The sequence below is a fragment of the Coturnix japonica genome, chromosome 5, assembly GCF_001577835.2.
Source record: "Coturnix japonica isolate 7356 chromosome 5, Coturnix japonica 2.1, whole genome shotgun sequence".
Taxonomy (NCBI): domain Eukaryota; kingdom Metazoa; phylum Chordata; class Aves; order Galliformes; family Phasianidae; genus Coturnix; species Coturnix japonica.
The window spans coordinates 45235095-45262011 of NC_029520.1; the positions used below are offsets into that span (position 1 = coordinate 45235095).

Genomic DNA, 26917 nt, shown 5'->3' on the forward strand with positions numbered 1-26917 from the left:
AAACTTAACCTTTAACTTGAGGTTGCTTTCTTCCTAAGTACATGCAGCTGTGGTTCTTTGCTTAGGACGTTCTGGTGCTCTTGCTCTCAGCCGGTGCAAAGTTGGCTGACACCAGGCTGCTTCTCACAAGTGTGATGCACCAAAGCTTCTCTGAACTGGCTGAGCAGAAGGGCTGATGTGAGGATGGAGCCATAGGAGGGCTTTGGGGACAGGGAGGAGGTTCTCAGAATTGAAATCTGGGAGGTTCATGTGCACACATACTGAAGTGTTATCTAAATGACATGAAGGCTTGGGGCCTGCAGCCTGAGCACTGCTCCTCCCTTTTCATTTAGCGATGGCTGGAAGAAAAATAATCAAGTATGCCGGAAGAGAAACATTAATTAACTTTTAATTTAGGTCTAATGTGTGCTGCTTAGTGCAGTGCGTGAAAGAGCGAGTTTGCGCTGTCATGTTATATAGGGAGTGATGCATTGGAAAGAAAAGAAACACGAGGAAAAGCCTCAGGTCTAACTGGGAAGATAGGGTTTTTGACTCCACAGATGTGTTTTGTAGCTTGATTGAAAGCTGCAGATGTGTGGTAAGTTACTTTAGTATCCATTTTGCATCTGAAATGACTTTATAACGTGGTTTGTATCTCTTTTTCTCTGAAGCCAAACTCGCCCGACGAAGTCAGGAGAGGGAGAACCTCGGCATGCTGGTCTGGTCGCCTAATCAGAATCTCTCTGAAGCAAAATGTAAGTCTCTTCAAATTCTACTTTCTCTTCTTTTTCTTAAACTTATAACTTAAAGAATATGAAGTTGCCACTTTCAATACAGAGGTTATGACTGTGACCTTTTCATTATGCTTTGAAATTAATTTGAGCATTGGAAAAAAGAAAAGCCTGCAAAGCAATCCTGAAAAGAACTTTGTTCCCCACTGGGCAGCTGCTCAGTTTGTTGAATCCATGGAAGTGGGGGAAGCAGGAGGAATGTGACACTTTCTTCCTTGGTATGAATTCAAGATGCTTATCTGTAGGCCTACACGATATTCTTGTTTGCTTCTGGTGCTGTAGAAGATGATGAATAACTGCTGAGAGCTAAATGAAAGGTATTTAGGAGGTGGGGGGTGGCAGAAATCTCTGGTGATTTGTTGTCCCTTTCTCTGATAAAGACACAAAATTCACATCTGGAGCTCATGGAGGTTTAAATGCCAGAACAATTGCAGTGCCTTGGAATTCCACGTGAGGGCAATTATCAGCTGTGTGTGTGTGTGTCTGGGAACAGGTCTCAGTGCTGTTGCCAGATGGCAGAACTAGTGCTTGAAAGGCTTGTCGAGCCACAGCTCTCCTCATGAACAAGCAGAATTCTCTTGATTAAAGGGCTGCTGTTCGAATAGAGTAACTAAACCTGAGGAGGCAGATGAAAGGAGCTATTTTTGATTTTATGCTTATACCTTTTTAGCTTTCTGACTCTAAGACCAAGAATAAGAATCTTTACATGCCTGCCTTCTGCAGTTGTTTGTGGTGACAGTATGAAACTGATCACTGTTTTTTCCCTAAATCCAAGAACCAAGATCCATCACAGCATGTTTATAGGGCTTTTGCTAATTAAAGCAGCAGGGACTGCACTTAAATTGTGCCAGGCAGTCACTGAGGTCTGCCCTGGTGCATTTGGTTTGCTGAGGAAGTTGCCCCTTGAATTATAAAAGGATTATACTGTGATCTGAAGATGAAAAGGGCTTTGCAAAGATGATGTCTGCCTTCTCCCTTTCCAGTGGGTGTCTTGTCTGCTCCCTGCTGGCTATTGGATGCTGAACTAAGTAAGACTGATGAGAAGTGGGATAGATTTGACAGTTATGTACAGTTATTATATACCTTTTCAGAGGATTCTAGTAAAACACTTTTGCCTTCACCAGAAGGAAAGACTGCATGGGTCATCTGTGACAGAGGATTTCTGTAGCTGCCTCTCAAGTCTGAGAGTCTTGTGAATCTCAGTTGTGCTTGGGAACATTCAATTTCTGTCTGATAGGAAATGGGTTTTTTGGAGACAGAGTGGAGGTGGAAATAAAATAATGATGCATGGAATTGAGAAAAGTGATCTGTGACACAAAAGTATGGGAGTATCAGCTGAGATATCACAAACCTAAGAAACAATTAAAAATATGACTTGAGCTTTAACTGCTGTGCATCCCAGCTAGCACATCTGTTCTTAACATGTGTTCAGGCTGAAGTGTGGAAGAATAAACCTTTCCAATCAGCAACGTGTTGTTACCTGTATCTGCTTGTTCCATTTGTTCTCCAAAACCTTTGATCCATCCTGTGCCTGTTTTTGTGGTAAACTCTGTAGGAGTCACAGGACTTTTCTCTGTTTGTGTGGCTGAGGCTGCATGTGAAGGTGGATGTTTGTGTGTCAGCCAGGTGAGTGTCTGCTCCAGCTTTGTACAGTCAGTTAAAACTTGCTGTGGTCCCACGTGCCTTACATACTAAAGCAGTTTTGTAATTACACTGGAACAACCTGTTGCCTGGATGCTGTGAAATAATGGATATGGTGGGGAAGATTTTAGACAAACAACTCCCACAATCCCCCACCCCAAAACCAAAAACCACAAAACAACAAGAAAAAAATCTCCTCAACAAAGATTTCTGTCTGCACCCTTCCAGCAAATAACATGTTGGCACATTGACTGCTTAGCTTTCTTTGTATCATGTGCCTTGTTAACCACTCACTAATCCTGGTACAAATCACTTTCTCCCTTGCCCCATATTAGCCTGAAAGCTCTGTGTCTACTGCCAGGCTTTTGCATTTGAGGGATCACTTGCCTGGTAGTTGCCAGCACTGGTGAGCTCAGAAAGTTAGCGTGAGCTCAGAAAGTTAGCCTGAAGTGAGAAGTCTGTCTTCAAGAAAGGTCATTGTGCAGGGTCTGAACATTGGCCTTAAAATAACCACTCCCCTTCCAGCTGTGCTCCAAGTACCCCACGTCCTGTGGCTGGCGTCCCACTTCCAACAAAGGTTGCTCTCAGTGACACTACTGAAGACTTGGTGCAGCTGAGGACAACTGCTGGGGAGGGCAGGGAAGGGCACAAAGAGATGTGCGAGGTGACACCGAGGAGCAGGAACAGTGAGGTGGAAGGTGGGCATCTGCTGTCTGCGTGGCACGTGGGCAATGAGGAAGGAGAGGGAGGTGGTGAGAAATGCATCGTAATGATGCTGTGGAAACTGTGCAGGATAGAGATGGGCCAGCATGAGGCTATTTATAAAGCAGCAGTGTCTGTCTCTATGCCAAGTACTCCAATGGGTGGAACATAAAAATGACATTGGGTTGGTTTAGAAATAAGTAAGTGCTGGCACTCTGCAGCTGCCCAGGAGGAAGGAATAGAAACCAGGCAGGAGAATGGGAGGCGATGATTTCCTTCATGAGTCTGTAGTTCAAAGGTGAACTGCAGGAGGAGAAAGATGTATTGTTTAGCTTGAGATAAACTCAGTTTTGAAAGTGGTTTGCCTGCTCTGATGGAATGTGTGTGCCTGTAGCTGTTAAGTTTTGGGTTCTTCCCTTTACCAGGTATGGGGGTGTTCAGGTGGGTGTGACCAGTGGACTTACTGCTGCTGGGGTGTTAGTGAAGAGACAGGCACTGTCCCTGATACCCACAGGAGGGCAGGTCATGGCAGTTGGTCCCTCTGTCTGTCCTGGTGGCTCTCCAGTCCTGTTACCCTGTGGCATTTCCTCCTGCCAGATTGCTACTGGCTGCCAGCTGTATGCTGTGCCCACACTGGGGGTCTGAGTAGGCTGTAGACAGCCCCCCTTTTCCCTGGGGGGAGGGAAGGCGGGTGAGCCTGGGGGGTGTAGAGTCAGAGGAATGCTGGAGTTGCAGGAAGCAGTGAATGCTCTAACATCCTCATTGGGGGGCGGGGGGGGAAGGTTCTAAAATGTGCTGCAAAAAAGAATCCTGGGAAAGCAGCAGCGTGCCAGCTGAGGCTCTGATGGAGTGCTGGTTGCTATGGTTACTGAGGATGTTAACCCTGTGGGGTGCGTTTGGGCAAGGTTTGGACTGAAGTGCCACCCACTCGTGATGGTTGGAGTTGGGGGGGGTGGGGGGTGCAGGGCAGTGGTGCTCCACCCTGAAGCTATGAGCTCAGTCCTGTGTCCCATCCAAGTCTGGAGCATGTGCAGGGTGTTATTGTGCCCGCTGCCCTCCTTGGGATGAGAGAGTTCTGGTAGCTGTACTTGGGTGTGCTGCCTAATACAGCATCAGTCCCAAAATTTTCTGAGAGCTGTTTGCCTTCAAGTGACTAGAGAGTATCTCTGTAGTTTGTGGGCTTATCTTTGCATAGAACAGGCTAGGGTTATGCTTCCATTTCTTTTTTAAGGAGATGTTACATTAGCTTGAAAATTCTTTGTCTGAATTTTCTAACCTAAAATGACTGACAGTATAAAATGCGTGTCTTCTCACGTTGCTGAGTGTGCCTTTGAAAGGACTTGACACAGTGTGTGCAAGGTTCCTGTTTTCAGCATGTAACTGAGCAGGTTGTTTTAAGAAGGGCTTCTGTGTGGATGGACCCTTTCACCCTAGGCTCACTTATTTTGGCTTCTAAATTCTGCGTGGGCATATGATGCTATAAGCAATTATCATCACTTCTCATTTTCTTGGGGTATAGGGTTTCTAGGACTAAATAAACGTGAGTGGAAAGCCCCAAATGGGAAAGACTAGACTGGGAAAAGAGGTCATAAAATCACTTCTAAAAAATGAAGCCTCTGTTTAGCAGGATGTGTTTGAAATGGAAGGGATTATTGCTTCAGAGATACCCGAGAACCATTCCAACCCCTGCTCCATGCAGCAGCAAGAGAGGGGAGGATGCAGTCAGATGTATGTCAGCTGCTCTAAGTCCCTTCTCTCCAACATGCTGCAAACAGCATCCTTGAAATAGAGATGAGCCCTCAAAAAACCCAACCAAAGCAAAGAGAGCAAAAAAGAAAAGAAAAACCAAACAAAGAAAACCAAATGCAGCCAATGCATCACTTCTGATCTTTCTATCTTTCTGTCCTCCTTCTCTAGAAATAACACTTTGGCTGTCCCAGTGACAGCAAAAAGGATTAATGGAAGAGCAGAATTGGGTTTGTGTTTATCCCTAATCCAAATTTCATATTCTGCAGCAAACCTGGCAGCTGTGAAGCTTGGATGCAAATACAGTAACTGAAAAATACAACTCCATGAATCCAGAAATGAGATAACTGGTGTTTAATTTAAGATTCTACTTGAGTGTAGCTGTAGAAATAATGCAGTCATGGCCACTTCTACCAGCAGCTGCAGTTGCTGTGCTTAAACAAATGCTCAGAAGATGAAGGGATACAGTATTTCATGTTAGCTGAAGCAATGGGTAATGCTTGAAGTAGCAATATTACAAACAGCAGAAAAGATACCAGGCTTCAAAGGCTGTGGGTGTCTCCCAGAAATGGCTGGGCTGCCTCAAACTTTGCTGCAGTTCTCCTTTGTTCATTGACTGCTGTGCTCTCGTTGCTGTTGCAGTGCTGTGTGGAAGTCTCCGAGCCCAGCTCTTTCATCATTCTTGCTGTAGGTTGTTGTTTCTGGATCCTGGATGCATATTTAAATGAAGATGAAGCTTTTAACTCTTTCACAGTGGTTTGTATTAGAGCTGGGGAAGCAATCTAGTTTGTGTGTGTCATCCAAGGTATGGTGGATTTGCTTAGAAATATATATATTTCTATATATATATATATAAAATATATAGAAATATATAAAACAGCCCCTCAGGAAAAAAAAATCCCTCAGGAAGAGATTGTGCTTATGAGTATCCAGGAGCAGGATGCCTTGTGATGCCTTGTGATGCCTTGTCTATGGTAGCTGTGCAGTTCTGGAGGAATTTTGTGCTGCTGTGCTGGGAGGGCTGGCAGTCCCCAGTTTCCTCATGTGCCTTGTTCTCTCCTGCCACTTGTTTGTTCCTCATTCTCACTGCAGTGTGAAACAGGCCTCTGAACGTGCAGAGATGACCCAGTTTGGAGGTGCCAGCTGCCACTACTGTTGCTACTGCAGGGATTGAAGCAGGGCTGGCACTAGGAAGGGGAGTTTTTACAAGAGAAGTTTGGAGGTGAGATGATGTGGATGTAATGGAGTGATGATGGCAGTGTTAAGAGTCACCCTGGCAGCAAGCCTTGAGCTGAGTTGCCGTTTGAGAGCAGTCCTAGCCAGTCTGATAGGTGCTGTACAAGCTGTAGGGCCAGTAGGACGAGAACTGGCAGGCTGCAGCTACATCCTGCTGCTCTGGCACAGCCCTGGAGCAGGCTGAGCATGCCCCTGCCTTGCTGGCTTCAGTGGGAATGGCAGGCTCTGAGGGTTTCAGAGGCTTCTTTCTGACCTCTCTTATTGTAGCTTTCAGGGAAGAATAAGAAAGGTCAGCATCTGAAGGGTAGCTTTTGTTCTTTTTTCAGTCCTAGAGTGGGTTAGTCAGCAAAAGCACCAGTGAGTGCATGTGGGGATATGCTGGGCGTTGTGTGCAGGAAGGAGGAGCTCTTATGTATGTCCTTCATTGAGGAAGTCGTGGCCTTAAGTTGGCTGTGATGAGTTAGTACTGCTGAGCATGGCTTTTACGGAGGTGCTGGCTCAGGAGGCAGAGGGTGTGTGCCAGAACTTCCCTCACAGGAATGCCTATGCTGTAGCATTGTTTGTTCTAACTAGGAGCTGCTCCTGTTAATTATTTTCCCATACTCTTTTTTTACTCTCTACGTTATTTTCAGATCATGTGCTTCTCATGCACATACATGCGATGGTAGAGGTAGCCATGAATTTTCTAGCACTGCAAGTATCAGAAACGATGTGTATGACTCCTAGGGAAGGACTGGGCTTGTAAGTCAGGTTAAAGGAGTTGACCACCTACCATTGATTGTCCAGGATCTCTTAGTTAATTAGTTGGCTTATTGTAGGTTTTTAACATTGGCCTTGAAGAGAGGACATTGTACGTAACCCTTGTGTCAGCATGTGTTATGTGGATCTGTAGGCTGGCTTTTTCTAAACTGACTTAATTTCATACACTTTTTTAGTACCTTAATACCCGTCAATACAATGTACTTTGGTTTCCAGGCTACTGTCCAGGATCAGACTGTGTGTAAGCCTACTATCTTTCTGTAAGGACTTACTGGACAGGATAAAAACACTTGTGAGACTCATTGGTTTTAAACCTGTTGAGAGTGGAGCTAAAAAACAAACAAGTATAGGATTCGATGTATTGACCGTTTATGGTTCCTGAGTGCCAGCCTGTTTGTGGTAGGACAGTCTGAATGATTGTCCATATGCAACTTCTGATCTCATGTAGAGATGTTGTTTTTAATCTTTGCCTGTCTTATTTCTTATGCTCTCCTGTTGTCTGGGAGTAAGGTACCAGGAATTCTGTTGTTCCTTGCCTTTGTTCTTGGCCTGCCGTGTTCCATGGTGAAGCAGCTGACCTGTTCTTGCAGCAAGGAGGAGCAGAAATGCTCAGTAGATTGATGGGGGCAGACAGCTGGAGGTCAGAGGCACAGCCACCCTTGGGATAAGTCATTCCCTATAAGCTATGCAGTACCCTGAGAGCTGAGTTTGTCTTGTCTCTGTTGTTCTGCTCCCCTCTAGCTTTCTGGCACCCAGGGGATAATAGAGCCTTTCAGGAAAGTCTGAGAAGTAATTTTTGGTTCTCAGCATCCAGATGCAGTAGTGCAGAGAGTGCTGTTGTGAGAAGATGCTTGTCTTCTCAGGAGGGGCCAGCCCCAAACATCTGAAAATGAGTTCTGAGCTGTAAATCTAGGAGTTCTTCTCAGCAATACTTCAGAAGCTACAACTGAAGGGTTAGTTTTCATCCAACATCAAGCTGCTTTCACTTAGTCCCTATTGTTTTTGATCTCGTTTCACAACTTTTTGTTCACTCAAGTGCAAAGGCCTTCTGGGTGTCTGAGAACTGTCATCTGCTCCAGACCCTTCTTTCTCCTCTATCTGGGCTTGGGAATGAAGGGGGCCAGCAGCAAGGAAAAACTACAATGATACGTGTTGCCTTTGTGACTAAACCTCTTGCCATCCAGGAGCAGAGGCATCTCCTCTTCCAGCTGCAGCAAACTGGGGGTGGATGACCACAAATTCCTGCTTCTAGCAGCCATGGGCAGCTCCTCAGCATGGCTCTGACTCTTCATCTTGCTGTCTGCTGTCTTGCCTGATGTGTCCTATCCACCTAAGTGACATTCCTTAGGGAAGTGGCTAAGGGACAAATTATTCCGTTTCCTTTGCCTTTGTATGCATTATAAAGGGGGTCAGCATGGCTTCTACTCTCTTGTGACAGGTTTTATTATCAGTAGCAATAATAATGAGCTGTAATAATGGCTATTCTGCTCCCGCACACCCCTTCTGTGTGTGTGCCCTCATGCTGCACGAAAACCCTGGGCTGTGGCGTAGTGGAATTGCCCGTGCTGTTTGGAAAGCTTGGCTCTGATACAGTGTTCTTTTTTATGAGTTTTTATTCCTCCTACAATAGAGGATGTAACGGTTCTGATTTTAGGCAAGAGCTCTCAAAATCTTGTTGAGTGTGGGAAATGGACCTTGTGAAAGGGTTTGCCCTATTCAGGGGGCTTTGAGTCCAGGTATTTGTTGGTGGCTTCTGAGACTGGATGACAGCAGGCTGCTTGATCAGTCCTTTTAGTAGTCCCTGCTGAGCCAGAGTGAGTGCTCAGTGTATTTATGGTTTGGGGCTTTTTTTATTTTTTTTTTTTATTTTTTTTTTTGTGTGTATGAGGCTGTTTCTGTCATGAGTTACTTTACTCACTCATTCAGAAAATGGTTTTCATGGTGTTTTGTTGTTTGGTGTAATACAAAACAATAATACCCAGCCATTTTGCAGACCACAAACTTCAGTGTATGCAGAACGACTCTGGATGTAAAGAACTGGAGAATGTTCCTAGGTATGAGACCAAGGATGAACCTTACATGAAACAGCTGGTAGTCTGAACCTATGGCTTCCCATTCTGACTCTGTCATTACTGTGTGACACACTTCATTTTTTCCCAAAGTAAATGAATCTGTGGCTTTTGGAAATGATGAACTGGATTGGCTGTTATTTAGGAGTGCAAAAATGAGTAATTTACATAATAAAATCTTGATGAACGAGTCTTCTAATCTGCGTTAATGTCTCTTGCACTGAACCATCTGATCAAATGTATATATTTTTTTAATCTTCCACCTATTGTCACAAGTGTATTGATTACGTTACTTGCATTGCATGGGCGTGCTCCTGCCTTCAAGTATATAATCTGTGACTGTATAGTCTTCCCATAGAGTTACCTCAAGACATGGTTTGACAGCAGAATAAATCTGGCTTTAGGGCTCTTTGTACTGAATTGAGAGCACTGTATTGAATAATGCAGAGAGCTGTTCTGTAAACTTGCTTTGTTGTTCAGGCACGTGCCCCATTCGATTATTCTGTCTGTTAATTTCTTACCTGTGTCTTGGAAGGTCATACATGGGATGGAGTGTTCCCTTCCTTCCAGCAGGTACTGTGTAGTAGTTTGTGTTCTTACGTGGCTCCAAATCCAATACCATGTGCTCTAGTTAATTATGTTTAATAAAATCAAGTGCCTCTGTCTGATTTAGGACCGAATTTGCACTGCTGAATGAACAAACCTTGCTTTGATCCCATATGCTTATCATGGATTATGTTCCCAAAGTGATTTGATGCGACTCTGACTATTCTTTGCTGAGTCCCAAGGGTACCGTTTCCTCTTGGCTGTCAGATCTTCCTCACCCTTTGGTGGTATGTATGGAGGCACCTGGGGGACTCTGCAGGTACAGAAAGTGTGCTGTTCCTCCAGTACAGCAGCATTTGCTGCCAGAACAGAGACAATTTCTAGCTGAAATGTGTTGCATATGCAAGAAGAGTCCTCCATGTGTGTCCTTATCATGACCTTTGAGGCAGAGCAGTAGCAGTGTTAGAGAGCAAGGGAGGTAAGTGTATATAGCTGGCTGGCTTTCCTTCTTTATTGTTGTCCTCATTAACACCCTCCTCCCCCATCACACACAAGTGTATCTGTACCAAAAGCAGCAGCTGAGCTTTCCTTACCCCTCAACTGAGGGGGCAACTTTAGGAACAAACCTGTATTGGTAAAAGCTTTAAAAGAAAAATGCGTGTTAGCAAAAGGCCTTTCCTGGTAAATAGCTTGAAATAGTTCTGACAAGATGCAGTGTGCTGGATTTCAGTACAGCCTTCTTGCTGATGCAGCAGAGCCAAAAGGCAGGTGAGTGAGGTCCTTAGCCATCACTAGAGCTTCAGCTTTGGGCTTCCCCTTATGTGCTGGCCATGCAAGGAGAGGGATTAAGAATGGAAAAAAAAAGATGGGAAATAGGTGTGTTTCTGTGCTAGCCTACATGGCTTGCTGAAGTCAAATAAGGGGGAAAGCTTGCCCAGTTGGCAGCGTGTAGGATTGTCTCTTCTGACACCATCTACTCATGAGGGCATCTCAATATCTTTGACTAACACTACTCAGGGCTTGTATGACTTCACTGCAGCTTGGGTTAGAGTGCTAGCACAGCAGGAACTGGTTGTTCTTTGTGTGGATCATGTTTCCAGCCCAATTCCCTGGAGACTGAGGCAGATGTCTGTGCTCCCAGGTGGGATGAGGTGGCTGGGGTGGCTGTGATGTACAAGTGAAATCTGAGCTATGGGGAGCTAAGGAGGGTTGGAGTGTAAAGCCTTCTATGCAGTCCCTTGGCTCAGTACTGTGCCCTGCTGCAGGGTATTTCATCTTGTTCCTGCTCTGGCAGGGTCTGTTTTTCCTTGCCTTGAGGTCGCAGCAGTCTCTTGGCTCACAGGCCTTAGCTCAGTTCTATCTTCAGCACAATTCCTTGCACACCTTCGCATTAAGTGTGTAAGCAGCCTTTGTGTCACAGTCACTGGTGCTCTGTATTCCTAAAGCCAGTCTAGGAGGAGGCAAGGGACAACAACATGGCTCTGTGCTGGCTCCCCTCTCCTGCCTGTGACACGCTTTGTCTTGCCAAGAAGATGAAGCAGGTTTTCTGAGGCATACGAGCTTTTTAAAGTAGATGGGTTTTGTTTGCTTTTGTTAAGTGATTCTGCCCAGGAAAGCGGTCAAGCCCATCTTTGCTTTGATCTCTGCCTGCTCCCTGCTGCCTCCTGTTGCAGCTCACTTCGGTGAGGCTCTTGGCTGAATTCCTCGCTTTTTTGTGCCTTCCTCCCTGCGCTGTGGCCACGAGATGGCAGGAGTGTTCCACCGAAGTCATGAGACAGCAATGCAGCTGCGGCTGTTAGAGCCGAGGTAGTAACTGTGGTTAGTTGTTTGTGTGCTGTCATAACTGTGTTTTGAAATCTGAAACAATTTTGCATGTATACGTCTAATCCGTGCTCCTTATTTCCCTTATATAACACTGATTTATACTGGGTCTTGACTTTTTTTTCTTTCTGCTCTGAATGGAGATGGAGAAGAGGGGGAGATGTACAGCCACATCCGAAATTCCTCACAGGTTTCAGCATTGATCAAACCCCGTGAAGCACATTACTGAGGCTGTGAAGGCTGCTTTTGTCCTTATTTCACCCCGTTCCGTCAGGGTATTGCATCACGTAATATGCAAAGTGTTCAGAGCTCCTGCAGTACCCCAGTAATAGGGGTGAACTGAGGTTGCAGCAACAGCTCTACCTCTGCATTCCTGTTGCGTTCTGTGGGCTTTAGCTCTACTGCTTCTGCTGCAAACACTGTTTGGGGTCACTGAGTCCACTGAACATGGTGTGATGCTTGTGGGGTCTTTAAAAACCAAATTGGGTGTGGGGCACGAGGAGGGAGAGTTCTTCCAAAGGACCCACTTGGTGTGATTGCTTCATCTGATGAAATGGTGATGAGGGAAGTCATCGCTTTCAGGCATTTCTTTTTCTCCGAGTTCTCCCACCCTGAAATTAATGCTCTTGTTTTACATCTCTGAATTCAGCGCTCTAGGATGCGGGACTGAAAATCAGCAATGCAGTTGTTTGCTCATGTCAGCCAGGAGCGGCCCCTTTCTTTTGCCTCTAGTGAAAGATTCTTGTAAGAAGGTGGTTAGTGGGGAAAAAAAGGCTGTGTGAGAGTATCAGCTAGAAATAATCACAGCATTCAGGGGGCTGAGGGCACTGTTTCAGTCACACGCTCTTCTCTTTCTACATGGCAGAGGGGAAGCATCTTTCTTTGCTTCTTTTCTCATTCCCTTACATCTCCCTTCCCTGTATTAATGCTACACTCAGGATCTTTAGTCGTCTTATTTTTGGTCGTCTCCCTTCTTGTGCTGGGAAGAGGGGATTTTTTAAGCATCCAAGCACTGTGCTGTGATGCTGCATGCAAAGCTCTGTGTTCCCATTGTGTCCCACCTTTTGTGCTACTCTTGCCCTCCTGAGCGCAGCTGTAGGAAGGAGCTCTCTGCATTAGTGCTTGCTATGGGATGGGCGGGGGTGTCCTGCTCATGTCTGCACTGCTAAAATGTGTATAAGAGAAGCAATGCAGCCAAACTGGTAAAGAAATACCAGTTTATTACTCTCTTCTCTATCCTTCTCCCCTCATCTGGTTTCTAGTAGCAACAAGAGCCTGCACAGGAGCAGTGCGTTTCCTGTGTCGCACAACTGTGTCTATCCAAATGTTGTCTTTGTGGCCTGGTCTGTGCATGAATATCTTTTCAGAATTGAGAAATGGGTTAGGTGGAAGGGAGTTTGAATATCCTCAGTTTGGATAAAGCGTTGCTGGTAGAAGAGCTTGTGGCAGCATAGCTGATGCTGGGGAGCATGGGACAAGATTGCACTGCTGCTCTTACTCCTCTGGAAAGCAGCTAAGAGCCATGCTGGCATGCTGTCTCTTCTGGTGCAAGCAGGGATCTGCTCCAGGCTCCTTTGGCCCTGAGCTCTGGTGTCTAAACAGATCGGTGGGTTGCACGCTGAGCATGACTGAATGCCACTGAAATGCAGTGGAGCAGAATTTCACGTGCCTGCTGCCCTGGGCTTGCTGGAAGTGCATTGGGAAGACAGAGATGGAAGAGAGCACTTATTTATCTAGCGTGGCATGTGAAGCATTAAGCTTGTGGCAATTCCAGGCTCTACTGGTATGAGAGACTAAAGGGATCCTGTGACTCAGTTGGTGCCCTGCTCTTTCTTGTTCACTTCTTGTGTAGGGGGATGGTAAAGAGGAGTAATCAGAGGGATTGCTCAAGAGACTGTCAGACGTCTCAGATGGTGCAAGCGTCAAAGTGAATGAGCCCGCGATTAGCTGAGAAATGACAAGCAAAATGGGCTAAATCGGCTCATTGCCTGCCTGTGTACCACAGTAAAGTACAGTGGTATATTCCTTGTTTTTTCCTTATTTTTTCTTTGCCTGCAAGTGCTTCTAGAAGGAGCTTTCCTGTGTTCTTGTGGTTGGTTAATGACCTTGTTGTCTTTCTCTCTTCCTCCCATGTAACGGTGAGGTGTAATGTGGCCCCACCATGTCAAGAAAAGCATCCTGTCTCCTTTCACCATGTCAGATAACTGATAGGCTGTTTGGCCCTGTGGCATTGTGACTTGTATGCTGAATCCTTGTTAATGTCCTTGAGGGTTAGGAGAGGAAAAGACCATTAGGATTTTGAGGAGTGGGAAGCATGGGGAGGAAGAATTAAGTTTTCATTTCGTATCATGATCTGGCATAAGCAAGGTAATATGCTGAAGGGGAGAACGACCTCATCTCTTTTCTGCATATGTTAAAGGATAAGACGCTGAAGTCAAATCAGGAACTGTGGATCTTTCTACAGTGAAAATGAGCTGGTTAATGCAGCAGTACTTAGCATTCAGGGGCTTAACTCAGCCTTGGACTTCAGAGAATTCGGCTCCTTTCCCTCCTCCTTCCTTCACCTCCCCCTCAGACAAAATATATAGCACTGCATGTGGAATACCTGTCCTAAGGAAGCCAAGAGTACTTAGCTGAAGTACTGGGAAATGCCGCACTTAGGATTTCCTGGCAGCTTTTGCTTTTAGTATGGTTATGAATTCTGGGAGCATCAGAAGTTGCACATCTGCCCACATCCTGCTGATGTTCCCTTTGTTGCTCAGCGTGTGAGGAGGAGGCTGTTCCCTTTGCTGTCCCCATGCAATCCTCCTGGATCCTCTTGTCCCCCAGGGTGTGGGTTTGCAAGCTTCTTCTTTCCTATAGCAAAGCTGGCTTCAGAGGTTCCTACCCTTCTGTAATTCACAAGATGTTCAATTAAGCAATGCAGCAATTTCAGTCAGCTTCTGTCACTTCCACAGTCTGTGCAACTGTTTTATGTTTGCATAATGCAAGAAGGGATAGTTATTGTCCCTTAGAAGCAATTTGCTGACTTGGAGAGACAGATGTGTTTGTGCTGCAGGGGTGCAAATGAATGGCTGTGGCTACACCTTTCCTCAAAGGGCTATTAAAACTTTGACTGAACCCCTCCAGAGCATGATCCAACAGCACTTCTGTCAGCCTCTGGGAGTGCCCTTTGTGCTCAGGTGAGTGGGGAAAGCATGTGGGAGCTTGGGAGAGCTAGAGCTCAGCAGGGTGTCCTTACTGACGTGCTGCTACACCCATGCTGACTGTGCCTGTATGTCATGCATGCTTTTCTCCTGCCGCAACATGTGGCTCCATTAGTGTTCTCAACGGACTTTTCTATGGCACTTAAAAACCCTTTTTTTGCAACACCTTTGTGTGAAAATTAGTTAATGCATCTTGTTGCCAGATGAAGGACTGGTGTTGATATCAAGTGCTCTATTGCCTAATAAGGCAGGGTGTCTACTTTAACTACCTAAGTTTTATTTGTTTCTAATGATGACAGGCTGAGAAGAGGCTGTGCCTTTTCTAATCTATCCTCTCTGTTTTGCCCCATAATTATTGAACTCACTGCTTAGGTCTCCCAGTTGAAAAAGAATCGAGGAGTGCCCCAGTGCAAAGAAATGACTTTAAGAAATGCCACGGACTCACTGTGAATTCTCAGAAAGGCAAAGGAAAAAAAAAGTGGGAGAAGCACATGTGAGAGCTGAAGTTAATCATGAGGCACAAACTGTGGGAATTGTGGCTTCCTCAGCTGCAGTGCTCACAGCCCCATTTCCTTCCTTGGGTGCTGCGCGTGCTCTCCATGTCATTATGGGTGTAGGGTGCTCAGCACAGGAATTTCACTGCATCCCTCCCTGAGTATCTGCAGAGAAACAAAGGAGGGGGATTTCTGAGCTTGTTATTAAGTGACTCGCCTTAAAGTTCAAAATTAGTAGGTGAGTGAATTCTGGCTGTCTGTACCTATTTGAAGTCTTCCGGGGGACTTGCACATCAGGGGTCTTACAGTCAATGGCTCCTTCCAGCACACTCCACTCCATCAGGGGAAGTGGAAGTCTCAGATTCTGTCTGTTTTTGAAGGTTGGTATCTTTTCAGTGTGTCAAATAATGACCAAGCACGAGGCCGTGGATTTCAGAACAGCACTGAGTGGTGACTTTGATCTAGTCCTCAGATGGGTGCAGTTGGATGTAAAGTAGGCTCAGTCACTCATACTAAAATAGACATTTGGGTTTTAGTCCCATCCATACAAAATATAACTCCTCAGGGCATCCTCGCATTATAAAGGTTAAAAGCTCACAGGGGCCTCATAATTCATAGAAGGTGGGGTTTGATCCAAGATGAGAATTGCTGAGGCATAGGACCTGACTAATTTGCCAAGATATCTGCAGTGATAGTGCAGTGCTAGGATTCTGGTGGTATTGGAAGGTATAGATTGTGCTTGAGTGTCCAAACAGCTGCTTTGGGGTGGGGGATTAAAGAGAAAAAGGAGAAAGGCTTGTGCTTTCTCCTTTTATTTTCTCCTATCTGTAGTTTTGAAACATTATATATGATGTTTCATGTTAGTGGCTTGAGTATCATGTATCATTTAAGCTTGTTATGGAGCTAGGTGTCTGATGTTTTCCTTTCATTTCCTTCCTTTCCTGAATTGTTGGATTCAGTAGCTCTTCACCAGAGTTCTATGTGGAGGATATGGTGACCATGACTGAAGTCAGAGCTGCAGGGCTGGGTTTTAGCCTGGGGAGAGGAGATGAGATCACTGTATGAAATGCCCTTATTTCTTCTCTTTGTTTTTCAGTGGATGAATATATTGCCATTGCTAAAGAGAAGCATGGATACAACATGGAGCAGGTAATAAACCTTTGAATACTTATTTAAAAAGTTGTTTTCAGCAGGTGTTGAAACTTGTCTTAAAGTGACTGCCTACGAGTGCCTCTTTCTTCCCTTTTGTACTGCATGTGTTTTCTCCTCTTCTGCTTCTCCCTGAATTGGCCGTTTGCAATGGTGAGCTCTGGGAGTGTAAAGCTCACCTTGAACTTGGTGTAAGAAGTCAAGAGAAGAAAAACATAACTTACATCATAATTTCTAGCAGAGTTAGGCCGCAGGTACTATGCTTCCTGTGATGACCACCCCTTGAACACTTTTGGAACCCCCAAATGCCATTAAAAAGACCGGTTAGTGGGGATGGCTCATCTTTGGACAGCTGCCTGTTTGTGTTGCATTTTCTGATTGATTGCTCCAGCTCTGCTTCATGGATGTCTTGGCAGTTACTAATGAGCTGTTGAACCATCACACAGCAATATCCAGGGCTTTTTACTTTTAAATTATATTGCAAACTGTATTGCAGTTCACAGATAACAGCTCAGGAGTCCAGCTGTCCCTGAGGCTAGCTAATGCCTTTAGCTTAGAGATTGAAATCCTGTTTTGTGGAGGCAGACCTCTCCTTTACTTGGTCTAGGGTTGTGTACTAATGTTCTCTGTAACTAACATCGATTTCAACACTTGTCAAGGGAGATGAGTTGTGACTGGGAAGTTTTTCTGAGCTCTTTCTGGAGTTCCCTTATTAACTAATACTTTTCCGGAGGTGTAAGGCAGGGAATCGCATGATCTGCTGTATGAGCAAATTACATACTGTTTCTGCAGTGAGATTCTCAGAAAACTCGTAAATTCATGAAATTGTTCGGGCACAGGCCATTAGCATAGAAGCCAGTGGTTTGGTCAGGCAGGGATTCTATTTAAATGACTCTGCTGTCATCTTTGAGTCAGGCTTTCAGTGGTTGATACTCATCCTCAAAAAGATTTCTTGTGGGATGTGAGGATTGAGATTGAGTTAACCAGAAAAACTTTCAGCAAAATCAGGGATGATCAGAGTGGATATTTATAGTTTCCAAGAGCAGAAAATTGCAATAAAAGGAAGGAAAAAAGCGCTAAAAGCCTGCAGACTTAAATCCAGAAAAATCCCTGGATGGCTCACGTCAATTTAGTTGGGTATATCCCAGTACTGGAAACAGTGGGTAATATTTGCTAAAAGAGATTGCCTTAAAGTTTTGTGATTTCAGTGCAGAAGTGTCCACCGAGTAGACTGATCCAGGAGATGGGTGAAAATGAAGCTTGTGATTTTTAAACAAACTGGATTCTTCTGTTTTAGGAAACTTTATTTGGCTAACACAGATTTGTGTTCCTGTAAATGCTGCAAATAGATACCTCCCACCCTTCCCTCAAGCACCTCTTCCCCATCTGTCTTCCCCCTGGCCCCAGTCTATTGAATACAGTAGTGGAAGTTAGGAGGCTTCAAATCAGGACATAGAGTAGCTGAGCTGTATGTGTAAGTGCCCTTCCTAACTCTCCTCATTCCTTCCCCAGCACTTGTGTAATGCTCTGGAGATGTGTCCCAGGTCCTTTGGGATGTACATGTACCCAGGATCATTTAGGATTTCCTAGGCAGCTAAGCTAGGCACTTCTAGGAAATAGCTGGGAAGGCTCTGTCTTCTGTCTGCAAAGCACATTCTCACTTTGTGTCAGAGGGACTAGCGTCAGGGCTTTCAAATCAGGATGATTTGTGTCACCAAGGAACACTTCCTCTTCAGCAGGTATCAGTCACTGTTGGCTGGGTAGCTCTGGAAGAGCCCATACGGACTCCCTGGAAGCCAGTCAGAATGAGCTTTAGGATTTGGCCACCGTTTGGGCTTTGCTGGCTGGTGTATTCCTTCCCACACACACCTCCCCAGACAGCCATTCTCCTCAGGCCACTGTGCAGGTGACTTGGCAAACACCATAACACAGATTCCCATTCCTTCATCCGTGTCCCCTGCCCAAAGCCCACCGTTGCTGATGAAGACATGCCGGCTTGTTGAAGCGAATGGTGAGCAGCCTGGCTGGTGTCCGGGGCACGCGCCCAGCTCTGCCCAGCAGCTCTCCCATCCAACTGGCTGCATCCATGCTGCGAGTGGCTCCCTTACCATTGTCCCTCCTCTACCCATGGCCCAGAGCCACACTGTAGGCTCCACTGCCAGCAGGTGACTGGTGGGGGCTTGGGGCTGCACTGCTAGTGCTCCCCTCAACCTTGGCAGCTCCGGGCAGGCGAAGGGCAGCCTTCAGCAGGGCGGCCTGCTTTGGCTGGTGTTGGCAGACTGTTGTGCTGAGCACTGGGAGCACTGTGATGCCTCTGCCAGCCTGGATCATGCATCCTGGGACAAAGAAGGCTGGAAAAGCTGCGTGTGAGAGTCCAGAGAGCTCTCCTCAGGCAGGATGGTGATGGAAGAGTGTATACAAATATGGTTGGTGCTTAGGCTTATCGTACACAGCTGACAACACTATCATCTTTGGTGTCTGTGTTTTGTTTTTTTTTAATGCATATTGGCTTCTTGTAGCAGTACATAAAGCCTTCCTGTTTTCCCTTTGCTTTCTATCAGTAGTGACTAGCAGTATTTAGCACCCAAGTGGCTCATTCCACATTGAGGTTGGTGGGAATGATGAGACAGAAAACTTGGTCCTTGATGCCTGCAAAGGAGTTTCTTCTACTCCATGCTTGCTGAAGTGGATGTATAGAATGGGGTTTGTGGCTTCTGGGACACCTTGAGTGACTGTGTTTGTGACCAAGATTCTTGTTCTGACTCTTGGCAAAAAGGGGCTTCTGAGTGGGGGAAAGGAAGATGCTCTGAGCACTGAAATACCAGCAGGGTCAGGGCAAAATCTTGGGTAAGGTTAATATTTGTGGTCCTGCCCCTCTGCACAGTTTTAGTGAAGCAAGAACCCAAAAAGGAACTGCTTTTTGCATAGCAAAGCATAATGGGGAAGCCCCAATTTTGAAGTAATTTTGTATCTCTGAGTAGAATGGATGAAACTACTAGGTGGGGATTACTGAGGCTGTGAAACCCAAACTGAGTTTGCATATGACGAGCAGGTTACTCTGGTGTTTTACTCAGCATGTTAGGGGTTGTTTTCTCTTTGCAGCCCTTGTGCAAGGCTGGTTTCCAGCTCTGCAGAGTCAGGCCTTCCCAGAATGACTCGCAGTGGTCACTGTTGTACCAGATGCAGCAATGTGTCATAAATCATGTGAGCTGTGCGCCCTTGGGAGAGGGGTGGCTTTGGATGCACGTCTGGGGGATGCAGAAGGGGGCTGTTTGCAGGTGGTGAAGCACAGTGTGCACACTTGTCTGATTTTTCAGTTCCACAGACTCCTGCAGCAAATTGAGAGATAGGCAATGGAAACAAATGAGCTGCCCCTAAATGAATGAGATTATTTTCTCCTATTGGATGGAGACACCTTAGCAACAAGTCAGGGTTGCACACACTGTTTGCCCTGTGCTTCTCCTTTGTTTTCACCCACCCTTTCACCTTTTCTTGCCCTCTCCTCCCCTCCTCCCCCCCCAAAAAAAAACCCTAAACAATCAAGCCCACCTAATTGCATAGGAAACAGTGATGGTTCAGCAAAGCAAAAAGCTTCTCAAGTTCTTTCTGGCTTTTAGGTGCCCTTCTCATGGCTTTGCTTAGCTTTTCTGTGCATATAATGATCAGTAAAGTTGGAATCACTTTGGTTTTCTTCTCCTGTCTCTCAGCTGTTAGCCCTTTCTAACTTTACTATCTCCATCGTTGGACTAAATTCTAGTGTGCTCAGTGTGTAACAATGCGGGTCCAATTCCAGGTTACTTGCACACACACGGGTTTGACATAGCTGAGAATTAAAAATGATGGTTAACCTGGTGCCTGAGAAAAGTGCAGAAGCTGTCTCTTTGCACGTGGTAATATTACTTGTGGTTACAGTTGTCCCTGTGGTGTCCTTGTTATTTCTAGGCTCTTGGGATGCTCTTTTGGCACAAGCACAACATTGAAAAATCTTTGGCGGATCTGCCGAACTTCACTCCGTTCCCAGATGAGTGGACAGTGGAAGACAAGGTCTTGTTTGAACAGGCTTTCAGTTTCCATGGGAAAACCTTTCACAGGATCCAGCAGATGGTAAGTGGTGTCAGAGAAAAGCAGAACAGGCAATTGGACAGTCTTCAGTGCCGAGCTGCTGTGTGATGCTTCTGAGAGAGAGCAGGCGAAGGGGATATTGGAGGAAAAGTACTACTGTGACTAGATAAAAACAGCGCTGCTTCTGGAGTCCCTACAGAAGTGTTTTCCTGAAGTGCTTTGCCAGCTAAGGATAAATTCTGACTGTGCAATTTTTATTGGTTGGAAATTACGGTTTTCAGTCCCCTGTGTGCTGCAGTAGTGTTTGTCTCAGCTGGAGTTCAAGCATGGTCTGTACGCACATGCCCACCCACACATGGAGTAAAGATTATCTCTGTGCAAAGTTGACTCCTTTCTTGCAGCCTGCTTTTTAGGAATTCATTTTGAGCGTGAAGTCTGTGCTTAATGTGATTTGGGACTGTCAGTGGATGTGTGGTGAAGGTTTGTATATCATTTCAGTCCTTTCCTTTCAATTTCTAGCAATACTTTTAAGACTGTTATTGGAAGCTTTGAGGGTAGGCTTTTGCCTGAAAGGGAACTGCTGGGGGTGTGTGTGGGTGAGAGGGCAGGGTGTCAAAAACCCAGCTTCAGGCAAAAGGCATTGAGAGGCTGCCTGTTGAAATTCGGAGAGGATAGAATGTAGATTTTTATTTTTTGAGTCTTTCTTTGACTGGTTTGACACTAGAGTGGGAACCAAACTCATCTCCATGTTCCTTCGACCATGCTGTTGTGACTGATGTGGTTGCTGTTTGTTAATCTTCAAGGTGCAGTTGAAGACCTGCATTGCTGATCCTATTGAAAGTGAACAGTAACCTACCTCCCAGGTGTGAAGGAAAGGTTCCTGAAGTGTCAGGTCCCTTTTATCAAAAAGGTGGCAGGAAGAGGCTTGTTTTCCTCATGTCCTTGAATGTCCCCTCACTGTTCTCAGAGTCCTGTAGCACCCAGCTGCATTGGTTCAAGGCTTGTGCCTGCTCTGGGTAGCTGATGCAGATAGTCTGGAGAGCTGTGGACTCCTGAAGGTTGAAGCAATTTTCTTCTTTGTTCCTCTGTTCTTAATTTACTGCTCAGGGGGGGAAAAGTGTAGGGGGGGAAATGTCCTATGGGGGTGGAAGGAATATGACCTGTTGCTTAGTTTAACACCAGAGCAAAAAAATTACAACTCAGTTTATGTGCAGAAACATGATGCTGTCCCTGGGTGAAGTGCATTCCAATACAGGGATGCCAAGCTCGTACACTGTTCCCTAGGTAATGATATATTTTCTTTTACTGTTGCTCCCAGAAAAACCATCCTGCATAAAAGGAATTAAATGGCACAAAGCTTTGTGTTTAGCAGGGGACAGGAATCAATGGCTCTGGAGTGTGTTAGTTGTTAGTTTATATCTGTTGGCCCATTAGCACCAGTGCGGCTTGGAACCGACAAGAGAGTCGCTGAAGCCAAAGAATGGAAGATGAGTTACGTTATTTATCAGAGCTGATTCTGATGTTTTGGCACACTCAGCGTGTGCTTATAGCCAAGCTGATGTTTGTGACAAACAGCCTTGTCCCTGAGTTTGTTCTGTGGAACTCTTTCGTTCCAATGTACCAGCCTGCTACGTGCCTATTGGCAGCCCGACATCCAGATAGCTCACTGTGCAGGCACAGTGTGTGTTTTGGCCTGAACAGATGGATTTATGCCTGCGTGTTGTTGTGGGCCAGGGTGGTAGTTTGTTGTGATCCATTAGGACTTAAAGTCAATGTGCAGTCTGAGAACCAGCTTATTTCAAGTGAAGATTTAAGCTCTCGTATCTTAGTAATTTGGCTGCTGCTCAGTTTTGCTCAGCTTTGTTTTCTTCCCACTCATCTAGCCCTCTGAGCTGAATCACAGGCTCACCTCAAACATGTTTTATTCAGCAAAAGGCTGGACTTTTACCTTGTAGAAATCCTGTGTAAGAATGTGAATGCTGAATACCTGCCAAACAGAGTTATTCTTAATGTAGGTTTAGTCTTTTCTGAGGCAGACTACTTATTCATAACCACGGGGCAATGACGTTGGTGGAAGAGGACAAAAAAAATATCTGACTTGTGGTTTTCCTATATCCTTAATTAACCATACAATAATGTTTCACCTTCTGAAAACATCTTTTGTTGAGACCTTTGAATATGCTTCATTACATGAATGATGTTAGCGGGGCTTTTTAACCCAATAACAAAGATTTGTATGGGATATAGCCTGCAATTCAACAATTCCTACATTTGCTTCCACATGCCTGTGTCAGCTTTTAAAACTGTTTACTCCCCCTCAAGATCCTGTTTTGGATTTGCTTTTTCTGTCTTCTCTTGATCTGAAGAGAAACAGCTACCTGGCCTGGTCGGTTGGAGGCTTGATGAGATGTGCTTTAGAGATTCTAATGTCACAAATAGTCAGGCTTGAGCCTAAAATGGTGTTCATTTAGCAAGGCTGCAGAACTGCCTTTCTGGAAACTCTGGGAGAATTCATAGTGGAGAGATCAGATGTTCCTTGATGAAAACAGACCAATTGTATGTGTACTCCTGGCGATACTCTACATATAAGCGTATAAAAGGATACATGTTTAATTTACAGCTTCCTGACAAATCAATAGCCAGCCTGGTGAAATTTTACTACTCCTGGAAGAAGACAAGGACTAAAACTAGCGTGATGGACCGTCATGCTCGTAAACAAAAAAGGGAACGTGAGGAAAGGTAGGTTTGCAAGCAGGAGGGCTGTGTATTGACACACACTGATTTCTTTAGACTATCTCACATGTTACTGTTATCTGGTAAGAAACTAGCTGTAGGATTTTCCCTCATGTTTCCTGGTACCATGCCTTTTTCCCGACCCCTCCTCCCTGCTATGTGTGTTTTGCTTTGCTTAAAGCCAAAAAGAATGTGTCAGCAATTAGGTGTGCTCCCTTCACCAGCACTGCGCAATTCCTGGTTGCCCTCTAGTGCAATGGTCACCATCCCTGCCTGCCAGGTGTTTGGTTTTTTCCTGATACTGCAAGGGGGTGGAGAAAATGAAATTAAAACTGTTGCTTACAAGCTGTTTGACAGTGGTGTCAGCAGGGCCAGAAAATGAGTAGCACAATATAAGTAATAAAAGAACTAGCGACCTGCCTTTATTTCCTCTATGTCATACTCAGTATAATGCAACACACACTCAGTGGGGCATAGGTTGCAGTGCAGCACCTCTGTGCCAGTGTGTGCACCCACACCCCCTTCCCTCTGCCTTTCACGTGGAAACCTGTGTGTGAGATTTTCAGGCTAAGCTGCATTCCATGAGACAAACAAAGTCAGGCCATTTTTTGTTTGAGTCACTGAGAAGTGGTCTCAGGGAAGCTTAGGATAAGCCCTCTGGCAGGGGTGGCAGTGCTGGTTATATTGAGATCTGAGGGTGGTGGTAGTCAGAAGCTTGCTAGCTAGTGAGCTTGCAGCTTCTGCAGGTACAGCTTTCTCTGCAAGTTCACTTTCCCTGGTACCCCTGTGTGCTGGTTACAGAGGTGGCTCAGCCAGTGGTCTTATGTGTATTGCTGGAGATAACTGCAAAGTTACTGCCACTTGGTGACTTTGCTTCATTCTGGAGCTCTGTGGCCTTAGAAATACGGTCGTCTCAGATGTTTGGGAGGGAAAAATCATCCCTTTGAACAGCAGTAAGTCTGCTTAATGTAAGTGCCTTCTCAACCTGTGCTAAAATGCTGCTCACGTCTTTGCAAACCAAACTCGCCCTATCTTGAAGTGTGTCTGGCTTTGGAAGACTCCTTAGTTGGGTAAAGTTCTGTCAAAGCCTTTCTCCAAGCAGTTGCTGCTCCAGCTGTGTGCTGGCTCCAGGGCTGGATGACGGAGCCCTGTTTGGGAGGGGGGAAGAGAGACATTTCCAGGGTTGAGACGTACTACACTGAGTCACTCAACCTCTCCCATCTTTCCACTAGATCAACAGTGCTTGTTTAACAGGCAAAACTGGGGAGGAAACTACCGGGCAGCTCATTCTTTTTTCTCATTGGCTTTCTCTTCCTCACTGTGTTCTTCACTGCAATGGTTGTCTTGATTTTCTTCTTCCCATCCTGCTTGTTTATTTCCTACGAATTTGTAAGGAGGAGAAATATCAGTTATAAGGAACGTGTGTTTCTCTAGTACTGTGTGGTGTTTAGACTTATTTCCTATACTAGCTGGGTTGGAAATGCATAAATTTGCTTTACATCTACAGCTTGATGTTAGGCTTCCCTTCTTCCCCTCCGTTGTGTCAAATAGTCAAGCCCCTACAAATCCAAGTGTTTGTCAGCGTAACCACGTGGAGTGTAAGAGCAAAGCTGGGCGAGTTCACAATACTACATCAAATGTAGTACTGAGCCATTGGGTGTTGGCTAAATCTCAAACATGTCCTTCAATTAATAATGATCATTGTCTAAAACGGCAACAATGAGCGAGTGGGTTTTGATCTAGCTCATGTCTGGAGAACTTGCTGGAATTTGAGAGCAAACTGCCAGCGCAATGAAGCCTGTGGGGTTTGGCTTCTGCAGAAAGGTTGACAGCTGAGCTCAGGTGAGAACACAAGGCAGCTCTGCTGGGGACGAGGTTAAGGGAAGAGGCAGCCTGAGGTGTCGTGCTCAGGTACTGTGCTTTCTCTTCTGTGGCTAAGCAGAAGAAAGGGAAATTCCCCTGTTCTTCAGGTTGTCATGAGAACAGCTCCCTGCGCATTTGGGACCAGGTTTTTCAGGAGCTCTTGCTGGTTGTGTGTCAGGGGTCTCGTATATGCAAATCTGAGATGTCCTTGAGAATTTTATTCCTTGGAATTGTGACTGTACAAAAGAAATATCCTGTGGATCAACAGGGGGTTTGCAGGAGTGGCTTGTAAAGTGACAGTCCTTGTGGTGGTGGATGCCAAGTGACCCAGCAGCAAATTCCTTAGGTGACATCTGTACAGCTGCAAGGAGGCAGCTGTGAGTCCACTTGTGAATACTCCTTAGCACCTGCCTTACCTATGGCACACACCGGCCTGTTGTCCTCTGCTACTCCAGCACAGCTCCACTTGGGTTCTCCTGCCCAGTGCGGTGCTGCTGTGACATACCTCTTCCAGCTGAAGTTCCTCCTCCAGGCTGTGAAGTTTGACATGACAAAATAGACTTTCTTTTTTAATATAGTAATTTAAAAAACGCTTTGATTAGATCAGCTTATTTCTTCAGTTTCTGGGCATCATCCCAAATGGTGCAATTAACTTTAGTTGTGTACAGTACAAAAAACTCTAAACGGTGAAAATACATTCGATTTAATGTCTGATTAAAATTCCAATGAAGCCAAACTGTCCAGGTGTGCCAAGGTCACTTTCAATACGGCCCCAATCTTGTGCTTTTTATTATTCTGTAACTGATCCTTCTTTTTCTTTTCCAAGGAAGAATGAAATTGGAGATTGTGACTTAAGAAAGAAACCACACCACATTTTAATGCTTTTTCTTGAGGGAGTTCATCCTTTGTTTATCTTTCTGGCTAAATCTTACAGTTGTATGAAATCTGTGTTAGAACTACTTGCTGCTATTCTAAATCTTTGTTTCTGTCTGGGTTTGCCTAAAGTTAGAATTCTCAATGTCTAATATTCTTTAAAAGGTAACTTGTTAGCTATTTAATGTATCCAATCCCTATCCAAGTGGACTTATTTTGCCTAAGTACACCACTCAAGCCTTCTCTAAAAAACAGTCTCCACTATATTTACAACTAAGAATTACTTGTCTTAAGAAACAAATAAATGGAGGGGGAAAAAAAACACAAACCAACATTGCAGACCCCCAAAGAGCCCACCCACCCTGGTGAAAAGACATAAGGAAAGCTGCTGAATTTACTATTTAATCCATGTATTATTTTTTTTTTTAGTGTGTTATTTGCAAGAAACAGAGCCTCACAAAGTAATGCAGTACTATTTACTCTTGTCTTTCAGTGAGGATGAAATGGAGGAAACAAATGGAAATAACCCTATTGATATTGAAGTTGAACAAAACAAGGAGAGCAAAAAGGAGGTATAACTTTTCTTACTACCATACAGATGAAAGTGTTTACTTACCAACTGCTTGATGTAGAAGCTGACAGTATCTAATTTTCTTTATTTGTGCTTTGTATGGTTGTCATACAAGAAAAGAATTGTCTTCACAATTGTTCTTAGATCAAGACAAGTATAGATAAATGAGGATGAAAAAGGAAAATCTGAAGACTTTACTAGCACGTGCTAGTGTGTTTCATGGATGTTTGGAGTCGACAGATTTGGCTGTGTTAGCTTGAACCACCCTCAGTGGTGGTTGAAGGCAACCTAACTGTTTGCTGGGATAGAATAGGAGCACTTCTGTCCCTCTGTGGGTAGCTTGGTGGAAGGGAAAGAAATCTTTTAAACTGTTCTAGATAGACTAACAGGAGTGTATTTATCTATGATATAAACTCTAAGGCAAATTCTTGATCTAGTGAAATCCTGAGGGTTTCAGTGATGCCTGGATTGCAGCTATATTTGTGAATGATAAAGGAGATGCTTTTGTATGGACAGTTTTTGTCTGGCAGAGAGGCCTTGTCATTATGTGCAGAATATTATACTTAAAACATACTACTTGAACCTCACTTAAGGTACTTTAAGTTGGCATACAGTTCTGGATGAAGACACGTGGGTACACATATGCTTCTGAAAACCTAACTTTGTGATGCTCATC

General features: G+C 45.0%; 1 protein-coding gene across 1 annotated transcript in view; it reads left to right on the forward strand.

Moving 5' to 3' along the window:
- RCOR1 (REST corepressor 1) overlaps window positions 1–26917 on the forward strand; it is a 76992-nt gene that overhangs the window by 37034 nt on the left and 13041 nt on the right. The window contains exons 3-7 of the mRNA XM_015865601.1: window positions 651–734; window positions 16087–16139; window positions 20082–20243; window positions 22822–22940; window positions 26164–26242. Coding sequence (XP_015721087.1) covers window positions 651–734; window positions 16087–16139; window positions 20082–20243; window positions 22822–22940; window positions 26164–26242 — 497 coding nt within the window. The remainder of the gene's footprint in view (window positions 1–650; window positions 735–16086; window positions 16140–20081; window positions 20244–22821; window positions 22941–26163; window positions 26243–26917) is intronic.